Source organism: Phocoena phocoena, chromosome 11, assembly GCF_963924675.1.
Source record: "Phocoena phocoena chromosome 11, mPhoPho1.1, whole genome shotgun sequence".
In the NCBI taxonomy this organism is placed as follows: domain Eukaryota; kingdom Metazoa; phylum Chordata; class Mammalia; order Artiodactyla; family Phocoenidae; genus Phocoena; species Phocoena phocoena.
Genome location: NC_089229.1, coordinates 73,020,247 through 73,033,640, shown reverse-complemented (window position 1 = coordinate 73,033,640; position 13,394 = coordinate 73,020,247). Strand labels below are relative to the sequence as shown.

At 34.2% G+C, this 13,394-nt stretch overlaps 1 protein-coding gene across 2 annotated transcripts in view; it reads right to left on the bottom strand.

The window, feature by feature from the left end:
• Positions 1-13,394, bottom strand: part of KIF21A (kinesin family member 21A) — a 159,586-nt gene that overhangs the window by 51,639 nt on the left and 94,553 nt on the right. Inside the window, exons 10-12 of one of the 2 annotated variants that reach the window (XM_065887230.1) lie at positions 13,080-13,143; positions 7,805-8,008; positions 2,945-2,983 (exon numbers count right to left, since the gene is read on the bottom strand). In XM_065887230.1, coding sequence (XP_065743302.1) covers positions 2,945-2,983; positions 7,805-8,008; positions 13,080-13,143 — 307 coding nt within the window. The remainder of the gene's footprint in view (positions 1-2,944; positions 2,984-7,804; positions 8,009-13,079; positions 13,144-13,394) is intronic. The other variant, XM_065887231.1, reaches the window with a different exon arrangement.

Genomic DNA, 13,394 nt, shown 5'->3' with positions numbered 1-13,394 from the left:
AGAGTGAGAAGAAACTACCAGTAGGAATATCAATAAAATCCTCTTAACTGGAGAGGAATCAAGTAAACTATAACAAGGCTCCATGAGTTTGTTAAATCACTTGTTAGAGAAAAATGTTGAATATACTGAATGCCTATCTTACATCACTTGTATTATAATAGGACTGTTCATTTTCCATCATCACACATTTCAAGATGAAAATCTAGAAAGAAACTCCCCCTTCATCCAATCATCTGATTTAAAGGCCAGCACCATGTACTCAAGTAGTGCTATACTTGAAACAGGCCTAAGGCTTAAGACTAGGAAAGGAGCATGTGTTAGGAAAGATATTTCCCATCAGCATTTCTCATCCCCTCCCCTATGCAGTCTCCCTTCCTCACCTGCAACTCTTGCAGCACACAATTTTTGTTATTGTCAGTTCCTTCATTACTTCAAGCTCCAACACAAATTCCCTTTTATTCAGGTTTATAGCCATACAACCACCTTGTTTCAAATACTTGACCTAACACACCCTCCTACACCCTCCAAGTCACCAGAATCCAGCTTAACAAATGTTATTTTCACTTATAATATGAAGTTAATTCATGTATTATAAGCTGTTTGTGCCAATTCTGATGCAGAAAAATCAGCAGTTGTTAACTTTATATTATTAATTTACCTTTATAAATCATGTAAGGCTTAAGCTTTTAAAGTAAACAATATGATACTTTATGATTATTGTACAGCAAACATTCAAGTTTTCTTCAATAAATTGGGGAAATTTTATATCTAAAATAACTATCTAAGCAGCAATGAAAAATATGTAAGTTTGCAGTTTACATAGAATCAGAATCTTGGAGCTGGAAGGAACACTAATGATCAAGTAATTTAAACCCTTTGACATTTAACAAGCAATGTCAACATTTTTGTTGACAACCAAAAAAGAAACTGTGGCCTGGTGAAGCTTATCAGCTCAAGGGGACTTAAAACCAGGTGTCATGACTCCAAAGCCAGTATTCTGGAATATTGCCTCAAAGTTCAGTTCACAGACAGAGAAGCATCAGCATCACCCAGGAGCTTGTCAGATATGTAGAATCTCAGGCTCCATGTCAGTCCTACTGAGTGAGAATCTTCATTTTATCAACACCCCAGGTTATCTATATGCACATTCATATTTAAGAAGCCCTGTCCTAGAACACCAAACAATTCTGCTTTTGTTATCTATTAGGCGTCATATAAAAATTGGAGGCAAATGCTATTCATTAAGTATATTTAAAGGACTTAACTATTTTAAGGTGGGAAAATGTTTCCATTACACTACTTTAACTATGCATTTTATTTTGACCTTTCAAAAGAGAAAAATTTTCACATTTTAATGCTCTAATTTAATTCCAATGATAAACATAATGTCCTAAATATAAACTAATCAGGTGAGTCCTAAGATGACCTACAGATAGAATTATATTTTAATTATAGAATTATATTTTAATTTAACTATATAATTAAAATACAATTCTAGAATAAATTATAGAAACTTTAGAATACTATGTAATATGTAGGGTATAATTGTGGAATGTAAATTATTAAATAACTTAAAGAAAATATAATTTACGGTTTCAGCTATTTAAAGTAAGAGATTAGTTTAATTGTTGCACAGTAAAAGTTCTCAAGGCTTATTTTTTGTTTGTTTGTTTGGTTGGTTATTTTTGCGGTACACGGGCCTCTCACAGGCACAGGCTCTGGACGCGCAGGCCCAGCGGTCACGGCTCACGGGCCCAGCCGCTCTGGGGCACGTGGGATCCTCCCGGACTGGGGCACAAACCCGCGCCCTCTGCATCAGCAGGCGGACTCCCAACCACTGCGCCACCAGGGAAGCCCCAAGGCTTATTTTTAGTAAGAAATAAAATTATAAAGTGGTGCTTCTAAAATAGTTAATATTATTTTGAAACCAGTTTATTTTCTTAATCATTTTGATATTGTAATCATGAGACGTTTAGAAAAATCTATAAAGAGAAGTTCTAATAAGAAGTAAAATACTACTTGATACTTGGTTAAATAATCATAATATTGAATGAGTAAAATGCAAATTTTTATTATATTGGGAGTTCAGAAGCAGTGCTTCTAAATTTTGCTCAAATTTCAAATGGAAAAAAAAAAGAGAAGATCCTGGGGGTTTTTTTTTTTTGTTTTTCTTTTGCGGTACGCGGGCCTCACTGCTGTGGCCTCCCCCATTGCGGAGCACAGGCTCCGGACGTGTAGGCTCAGCGGCCATGGCTCACGGGCCCAGCCGCTCCGCGGCATGTGGGATCTTCCCGGACCAGGGCTCGAACCCGTGTCCCCTGCATCGGCAGGTGGACTCTCAACCACTGCGCCACCAAGGAAGCCCAAGAAGATCCTGTTTTTGATGCTGACTTCAGGTACATTTTAAAAGCAAAACTTGTTTTTCTAATTCCACCTTAAATATGCCTTATAAATCTTATCTGTAGTAAGGCCACAGTTTCCTTTTACTTTGTTGCCATTTTAACGTTGTTTTCCTAACAAAGCTTACACAAAATAAGGAAGAGATGAGAATGAACCCACCCATGACTTAGCATGTGCTGCAACAAAATGCGAATTCCCACCAAATTAATAATTCCCTGTCTGTTCACAAGTTTCTGAAAGGTATATTCTGAAAGTTAAAGGGTGGGGTTCTTGGGCCATTTTTAGCCATCAAAATTATGATAATCTATTCTAAATTCACATGAAATTCCTGAATTTTAATTCATATAACCGCTGGCTTTTATTCTTAAAAAGTATTTTTTTATATTTTCAGTGTTTTTGTTAATTTTATAAAATCATCATTATTTTTAGGAGCACCAAGCTAATCTAGTCTGAAACAATCTATAATTCTACAGCATATATCCTTCTGAATGGCAACTAAGTATTTAAATGACATTTTAATAAAAAACCTGGGAAATATTCCAACCTTCTTTCTTCTCGATTGCTTTCCTCAAGTTTCTGTAGCCTTCAAAATCACGAGGCACAGTATTGGAAGGCCAAGCCAATGAAGGACAAACCAGACAGTAAAAAGCGAAAGTGATAAGAAGGTAAAAATGATACATGAGCTTGAAGACTTTAAAATAAAATTTAAAAGATATCATCAAAGGACAATACACAGTAAAAAGGCAATACATTTTGTATGAATAAAAAGTAAGAAAAACAAGCAGCATTATATCTAAGAAGAGTATATATAGACTATCAGTTGAAATTATTCAGCAGTAAAATGTACAGTCTCAATTTATAAAGTTGATAAACAGTAAGAGTATTTGGATGCCATTGCTTTTTTTAACCTGAAATGGATCAATTTTCTCAGATTCCAAAAAAAAACCTACTGCCAATGATATCCTCTCTTCCTTGTAAACCTTTACAAAATACCTTTTTATGGCATCATTAAAAGAACTTCAAAAAGTAATGCCTTTATACCATAATATGAAAATACCATTAATACTACATACTAGGATACTAATTTTTAAACTTGTTTTCTATTTCAAATTACTACATGTGAACATCACTAAATCTAAAAAAAATTCTATTTCAAAATTATACATGAAATGGTATTATGGTCAAATGAATATGACTGTTATGATATCAGTGGAAAACTGTAATTTTATTAACTGAAAATTAATATCACTGTACTAATTACTAGACTACCAAAAGGATATATCTAAGGCAAAGGTAGCAATAAAATGGGAAATGTAGTACATTCCATTAGTAAGGTTATTTTTCAACCAGCAAAGTATGAGAAAAACTATAAATATGTATTTAAAAGCTTTGACATTTAAAGAATATTCAATACACAGAATTGGGAATCTTTACTCAGTGGAATGTACTGAATACCAGTATCTCTCATGTAGACAAAAAGATAGATGTGCTAGCCTCTGATTAAGCATATAGCAATCTTGATATAGTACACTTCTGCCTGGATTCCAAAAAAAAATATTTTTTCAGAATCATCAGTATTTTAAAATGAAGAGATTGAGTCTCAGTTATGAATTATTTCATCAAGGCAGTTCTCATTTTAATTTTATAACATGATTTTTATTTGCTGGCCTGTGATTGTTTTTCACAATCAACTTATATACTGCTATTGCAAGAAGAGACTAGCAATCTTTCCGAGAAAAAAATTCTGCAGAGTGATATTCACCAGAGATCAAAATGTCCAGTGTAATATCTAGAAAAGGGTAAGAAAAGCCATCGTCTAAGAAATCTCTGTGTTTATAGAGTTTCAACCTGACACCACTAAATACAAATATAATGCAGTCTGATGAATGAGTGAATTTTTTATAATGCAAGTCATTTAAAGCTAGATATTCAAAAATATGGGGATCAATGTATGAATGGTAAATTTTCTTTATCCATATACACCAAAAAAAGTAAAAAAAAAAAAAGTCTAATCTAGGCTTATACTGATGATAATGAGCTATAATGACTCAAAGGATATGGTTCCCTAGCAAAAAACCCAAATTTTCTATTTTCAGCATGAAATTCTGTTTACCTTACACTAGAGAGCTATATTAAAATATATGGATAATGTGAGCTAATAAGTAGATAAACTTTAGATGCCTTCCCAATTGTCTCTTTAAAAAAACACTACAATCAATAGTTCCAAATGACAGTAGAGGGGCAGAGATATAAACTAATAATCTGATCCTTCTCCATAATTTAAAGGAGTTCAGTCTTTATTTCATTTAGTTCCATTTATAATACCTCTTCCACAGTTAAATGGGGGGGGATGACAAATCTTGCTAACCATTCTAACATTTGTGTAACTAAAGAAAATAGTCAATGTAGTCTATTCGATTATTCTTCCTTATTTTCTTACTACCTACACTTATGGATTATTTTACATCTCAACAGAAAATAAGCACAGGAAGAAGAGCCAACCTTTAAACCACACATCTTAGCAATTGGTTGTAGTTTAGATAAAGACTTTGACAAGAGGGTGAAAATCTCATGTAAAACAGGATTTATGGCATCCTCCTTGAACACAAATGTAGCTTCTGACATAAAAATGATACAGTTGCCACTCCACCAACCAACACTTAGTGTCAGAGGCCCTGTAGTCACTACAACCAAAGGCTAACAGCACAAAAACAAAGTAAATTAAAAGACATGGAGCTTCTAAAGAATTTGTGGATTCAGTGGGAGAAACAGAAGTAGCTATGAGAACTGGGACAGCTGAGCAAAGCAGAACCCAAAGGCCAAACCCCAGATAGGTTTTGGAAACTGTCAACCAAAAGGGGTAACAAAAACCTTCCCTACACTATTTAATTTTTTTTCTTAATGAGGTTACTGCCCAAATTTTCAATAGTTGGATTAATGCTTCCTCTTTCAAAATTACAAATATCCCTAGAGGAATTTTATTAGCTATAAGTCATTTCCACTGGAATGAGTTCCTTTCTCTAGTCAGATGGCTTTGTTTCCAACTTTGAATTTGAGGAGAGGAGAGAAGAAAGTAGATGATTTTGAAACTGGGAGTACTTCGGGCTAGGGAAGAATTACATGAGAACTGACCTCATAAGGGAGGAATGGATCAAGGTAGCATGGGGACACAGAAGGTCAGTAGGTAGGAATAAGAGAGAATGGCTAAGGCGGAAATTCATATTTTCCCCCAAAGGTTGGTCTACATTCATGGAAGGGAAACAAAGTTTCTTTCCCCTATTTTCCTTTTCCTATTCCCTTTTGAATTGCTCTTACCACACTATAGAATGAGTAAATATCATTTCATGTGAGTGAGTTGGGAAACCTGGACATTATGTACTTGTAACACTTTCTAGAGAAAAATTAGTTCCAAGTTCCAAACGATTTTAAATTAACTTACTTACTATATATGCAAGGTTGAGGTAGAACCAAATTTTGCAATGTTCTATTTGATAAATAAAATAAGTAAATATGAGGCATGTAATACAACTTAACCAGAATCAATATATCCAAACAGAAGCTACTCCCTCCAGAGTTCCTGTAGAAGACTAATCACTAACTTCAGTAAAGCTGCTGTCATTCTAAACACTTTATTATGTTTTGTTTCAACAACAACTCTATTATTTTTTGTTTCAACTGTAGCAAACCCTTTGGCTAAAATGAGAGCTTACCAATATTTTTAAGAAAGGAATTTACATTACATGCAGCTAAAAGTTATTGGTGATAAATGAAATGCTTTATCAAGCTGAGTAAAATAGAACTATTTATCAGTCAAAAACCTTACAACCCTGCATTGTCACAGAAATAACCTGCATCAGAGGTATAAATTTAGGGTACCTATGATCACTATAAAAACGTCAAAAGTGCCCAGCTTTCTATTGGGATCCCTACCTGTTTTTTATTACTCATACCCAACAGGTGCTTATGGTAACATCTCTAAATTTAGCTCAAAAGGAAAGAGCAGAATCAGTTCATGACCTTAAGAAATATACCCTTGCTTATCCTTACTTATTATTCATGAACACAAACCACCTACACCGTTAAAAACAAGTCATACCATTTCACATTTTGACCAACTACACAACTGAATTTTACAAATAAATGATAAGTCATGTGCTGAAGTCTCATTTTCATTTCCACAGTATGTTGGATCAAACCAGTTTTGATAATTCTGTGAACACTGTTACAGTTTTAATTGCCCTGCATAAGAACTAATCATTATATATTTCTTAATGCTGCCATAATCAGCCATCCACGAGCAACATCTTTTAAGACATTAGTATCTTAAGAATCCAATTTCAATTGCAATGCCTCCTAACCATAGATGTGCAACTCCTTGTTTTAATTATTCTAATCAGTCCTTTTTAACTCAAGGACAAACAGCAGAATTAATTTGGAGAGTTTAAACCTCTAATAACTTTGGTCAACTGACTATTCAAAGAAGAAATGCTTGGTTGTCAAAATAAATTTCTAAATAAACTGAGCAAAGCAGCAGCTAGACTAAATGTCAATAGTAATTCTAAAAAGTACACCTCCATAACAAGCTATTTGACAAATAAGATATCTTTTCCCCCTTTGGAATATCTAGCCAAAAATGCTTAAAATTAATTTGACTGGCATGTTCAAAATATATTCTATGTAAGTAATTTGACTGCACCATAGAATCAATATGTAAACATGTAAACAATTTATGAGGTTTTAACCACTCATAGATTACAAGTGGTCATATTTTAATTTTCCTCCTCTTCTTTGCATCCAGTTGATTTCAGAGGGAGATATTACCAGGATGCAAGGAAAAGGAAGCCTAGAACAGTGGTGAAAAGCTGAGTAACTCATTGTTGGAAGAGTCAGGAAGCCTGAAATAACATAAATAACTTTCACATAATCAAATTAGAGCCCGCAGAAAATACTTAAGAGACCAAATGATATTAAATGACAGTCTGATGAATTAGTTTAGCCTTTACTTAAACTAATCTAGACAGGAAGCAGAATATATCAATGAGACTATTTAATTGTATTAGAAAATGGAAAAAAAATGAAAATATTGAGTAATGGTAGAACAAGCTTTGCAGAAAAGATGAATGGAATGCAAAAGCAGCTATTTGAAAAAATAATAAAATAATTTCTAATAGTAATTTTACCTTATAGTCTAAATAAAATTCACTACAATATTATTATAAATAAATTAATTTTTTTACATACAAGTAGAGATAAATCTTTAAAAGTATATAATTATAATTGTCACCTATGTTAAATGACATTTTATTTATTAATATACTTATGAGGCTATGTATACTCATTGCAATTGCAAATTAAAATAGCCTGAAAAGTAATTAGCAGTATAGCAGTGATTTTATAGCACTACCTTTTTTTCTTCTTCTTTTCTTTCCTTTTCAGCTTCTCTAAATCCTTCTTAGCTAGATCTATAATCTCAATGGTCTCTTTGTCTGAGGATACTATAGTAGGAGAGAAAGCTGATGATCCACTGAAATACGGTGATCTTGCTGTGGCTCTTGTCAAGTTTTTTCGAAGGTTCTCATTCATTGCTTCACTTTCTAATAATTTTGCCCTAATGAATAAAAATACACTTAAGTTGGAAACATTTTATTATTGTGATAAATAATACTTAACATAAAATTTACCTCCCTAACCATCTCTAAGTGTACAGTTCTACAGCACAAAGTACACCCACACTGTTGTGCAACCATTGCCACCATCTACCTTCAGAACTTTTTCATCTTCTCCAGTTAAAACTCTGTACCCATTAAACACTAACTCCTCGTTCCCCTCTCCTCCCAGTCCCTAGCAACCACCATTCTACCTTCCATCTCTGCAAACTTGACAACTCTAAGAATAAACAGGGAACATTTTAAATGAGTTGTTTTGCAAGCTAAAAAGTTTCCCAAAATGTATTTCAACATTGCTACAAGGTACGGCTTTTTTAACATATGTGTTCACAAACATTAGTGTTTAAGATATTTTAAAAATTTCCTGATCAAATAACTGTAAATTTGAAGTAAAACTCTTAGTGCTCAAAAGTGCCAGTGATAATTAGATTACTTGCATTCTGGTCAATAGGCACTAGTTATCCTTGCTTTGTAAACTCATCTTTGAAACTTAAAATGTGCAAGCAGCATGGTTCCCTTCCTTCCTGTTCCTCATTCATCATGCTATAATAACATTTCCAAATCTTTGTAAGGAATAGTTAGTCAAACTTGCCTCTAACTGGCTGAAAGATATCTGGCTCCTGAATATGGCATGGGAAAAGATGAAATCTCCAAGGAAACCCGAGTTTGATAATTAAAAACATTCTTTTGTTTGCTCAAGCAGTCCTCATAATGACAGGAAAATAATGTATGTGCTGTCAGTAATAACACTGAATGATAAGATCCTAAAAGAGCCTGGATTCTTGAGACTACAAGGGATTCAGAGAGTCCTCTGGGCCAGTTCCTTTAGTCCATTTGATTTAAACCATAAAAGAACACAATTATCTACTTCAGTATAATAAATTTCCCAGGTCAATTTGGCACAAGGGTGATTGAGACAAGGTTATAAGGAGAAAATACTACCTACTATCTCTGTCTCAAAACTACATTACTAAGCACTTTTGCCATATGTTCAAATGTTTCAGAGGAAGGTGCTAGATTATTTGCAACTACTGAGCTCTAGAAGGCACAGTCAGCTGTGTTTTTACACTGCCTACCAAAATTATTCATGACACTGTTGAAATCAACTAGAGACAGAATATACACAAATCAGTGAATATGTTACAAATAAGTGTCCTATATATTCTTTAATGAAATTGTTTTACTTTATATTTGGTGTTGCAACAGTTACAATGTTTTAAAATCGTTAAATAGCTGTGTACAAACTATTAAATTAAATGATTTCAAAATTATTTTAAAGAAAATTCTGAATATAATGCTGTCATTTTTTAATAAGAGGACAACCTAAGTATAAAAATGCAGCTTAATGATAAAAACTCAGTAAAAATTTACACTTTTCTATATTTTCAATATCTAGCACAAAGCCTGGGTACATAATAATGCATGTTAATAATGAATGAAGGGGACTTCCCTGGTGGCACAGTGGTTAGGAATCTGCCTGCCAATGCAGGGGACACGGGTTTGATCCCTGGTCCGGGAAGATCCCACATGCTGTGGAGCAACTAAGCCCATGAGCCACAACTACGGAGCCTGAGCTCTAGAGCCCGCACACCACAACTACTGAAGCCCACGTGCCTAGAGCCCGTGCTCCGCAGCAAGAGAAGCCACTGCAATGAGCAGCCCGCGCACCGCAATGAAGAGTAGCCCCGCTCGCCACAACTAGAGAAAATCCTGCACGCAGCAACGAAAACCCAACGCAGCCAAAAATACAAATAATAAATAAATTAATTAATTTTTTTAAAAAGACCCTTTTAAAAAAATGAATGAAAATATAAATTAGCTATCAATTAATGACCTGTTTTTAATTGGCTCATTTATATAATAATCAGACAATTTGTGTTTGATTATTACCTGATTTTAAAAATCTGCATTTGGTAGGGGCATATTTTTAATGCTTCTTCCGTCCTGGTGCTAATAAAGGCTGAAACCTTTAGGGCTCACCTCCAACTCCACCAACCCCACACCACATTAGTAGATCCTGCTTTTTGTATGGGCTGTAGAGATAACATCTCTCTCTTTGCCTCTCCTTCTCTTCCTACTCACCCAATCACACACTTGTTGCTGTCTGCATTTCATTTAATAGGAGACCAAGCAGTGAGGCATGAGGGGAAGTACACAGACTTCCTTGGGAAGGAATAAACTGAGGCTTGCATCTCAGCCTTTTCACTTACTGAATATCATCTCAGCTTTTTCACTCACAGAATCTCTAAATCCTTCATTAAATGGAGATGAAAATATATACTTCCCTAGGACGGTTATGAGGATGATGATACAATGAATTTAAAACTCACCTAATAATGTTTTTAACAAATAATAACTATTCTTATCAAAAAGTTGGAAATAATATAATTATCTAACAGTAGGGGATTAGATAAATAAATCAATTACAACCCATGAGACAGTACTCATGGAGCCATGCAAAAACCATGTTAGAAAAATATTTAATAACATTAAAAAATGATCCTAATATCTTGTCACATTTCAAAGAATAGATAGTAAAGCAATACATACACCCCGATACAAATTTTGCTAAAGTATGCATTGAAAAATTATTGAAGAGATACACCAAAATGTTAACATCAGTTCTTGGAATGGTGAGAATATGGGTGATTTTAACTTTTTAAAACTTTCCTATATTTTCAGAAATTTCTACAAAAATTTTGAACTCCAGAAAACTAAGATTAATTAGTGACTATTATCATTTCACAACAAATAATGTGATGTGTAAATTTATTAAAAGGTAACTAGTATTATTTTATAATTAAAATGATAAGACTTAAAATATAAACATTCCCATGTAGCAATACATTTACATAATTTACATTAAGTTTAAGTAGCTGTGAATGAATGTCTTCCTAAGAGAAAGTAGTGATTAAAATATGGATTGGAGTAGAATTTTGTAGATGAAACAGAATGTGAGAACTTGCCTAAATAATAATGTTAGACCTTTACAGTATTTTTCAATTTAATAGTTTTTACATCCTGTTTTTTTATTTGAGCCCCATAATAACTCTTTGAGACTAGCAGGTATTACCTCATTCTTACAGATAAACACTAAAGATCAAAGAGTTAGGTAATTTGCCCAAGGTCGTATACTTAATAAACAGAAGCTTAAAAATTTCAATGCAGGTAATTCAGTTTAAATTCAAAGATCATTTATGTTTATCCCATATGTAAATTATCTTTATATTATAAATTAAAGTCCCGAGAACTGAGAAGACTACACTTTATGAATGGGACAAACTGAATAAAAGAGCCAAAAAGCTATTAACCTATACCACGAAAGATTTGATCACTGACTGAACTCAAGGCCTAAGAGTCATCATTGTTCTCTAGATGGCTTAAAGAATAGTCTTAACTCAAGAACTTGAAGAAGAAAGGTATTAGATGCTCCTTTTAGCTACTAAAAGGAATGGAAATGATTCAGTCAGTTTTCTAGGAAATAATGACACTAGTCAAGCCATTCACCAAATAATGAGATCAAGCTTAGATATGGTCTTAGAATAACATGATGGAAGAGAGGAAATCAAGCCCAAGAACCAGAGTATGGAATCAGCCTTAACAATTGACCAGTGCCAAGAAAATAAAAAAAGATAAAAAGAAGCAGACTAGGAGCAGGAAAAGAATCTTTAGGAACTAAAAGACAGATATGAGTTTTGTCTGAAGGAATGGTAAAGATGGGGTCTACAGAGTCAGGAAACACAGGAGACTGGTCAGAGGACAAGTTTTTGGCAGTAGGCAGGAAAGAGCACTGCCAACACAAGATGGAAACTGCAAGTCCAGTTTGGCAGCTGACCAGAACTACAACCTAAGGTCCCAAAGGTCTCCATCAAAAAGGTAAAGTTTGGAAATATATAAACAGAATAAAAGTAATAGTTATTTGAGTAACTTTATCTATTGATACATCAGATGTTTTCTCACTGGTTTTTACTTTTTGAAGCTTTTAAGGGACCTGGTGTGCCTTAAGGAGGCAGAAACAGTAGAAACACTACTCATCTCTGTTTAAGAATCTCTAGAATAGCCAGAGGAAGAGAGAGGGAAATAGAACACAAATACAAGACAGAGAATTGTTAGGGTAGCTGTGAAAGATAATCTGTCACTTGGTTATTTTCTGCAAATGGATAACAGAAGTGAGATCTGAGCTATTTAGATGCTCCCAATGGAGCTGACTGTAGTTCTACTTAAAGAGAAAGCAGCTCAGCCATCAGGGCAAACCATGGAACCTGAAAATATTATAGAAATGATTAGTGTCCTTGATCTACTTTCTGACCCAATTCTTCCAGTCTGTGCTCAGTGGTCCCCTCCACATTCCCACACCTGGCATGGGTGTCCTATTTACTGACTTCTGTCATTCCATTTACTACATGTGACTATTTATGTAAGTTGACCCACCTAGACTGTGAACTCTTTGTTTATGTCATACTTGTTCAGTCCATGGCATGATGCTTGGCATACAGTGAGTATTTGCAATATGTGTATGAAATGTGGGTGATGAATGAGCCTTTGTATATACCACAGAGGCAGGCAAATTGGTAGGGATGCAATGACTCACACATATAGAATAGCTGAAGAAGTATAAGGGAACAGGAGTAATGGGAAATTTTAAAAATTAGAGATGACTTATTGATGTTGACCATTCCCAAATGGTGGGTGAAGAGGCACAGGGAGGTAACTTCATCGACACCAATTATGCCTGTTGTTATATGAGGTTAGGTAAGCTTCCAATTAAGGGTATAACAACAAGAGCAGGAGGATAACCCAGGAAGATAATGTGGGAAGAGGAAAGTAGTTTGTGACATTATGTTCCCATATGTTCCGTTATAGGCAAGTACCTATTCCCCTAAAGTTAACCTGACCAAAGGGCTGAAATATCACTGTGAATAGTTACTACAAAATAAGCCCAAAAAATAGCAATAATACTTCACTGCAAAACCCAAAATACGTGCATTATATATTACAGAACGTGAACTGTACCTGAGATCTTCAATTTCTTTAATATAATTGTGAATCATATTACTAATCTCTTCATTCCCTTCACCTGCAAGATAAAATAAGGAAAGGGGGAGAGGGATAAATTGGGAGATTGGGATTGACACACACACACTACTATATATAAAAACAGATAACTACTAAGAACCCACTGTATAGCACAGGGAACTCTACTCAATACTCTGTAATGACCTATATGGGACAAGAACCTAAAAAAGAGTGAATATATGTGTATGTATAACTGATTCACTTTGCTGTACAGCAGAAAGTAACATTGTAAATCAACTATACTCCAATAAA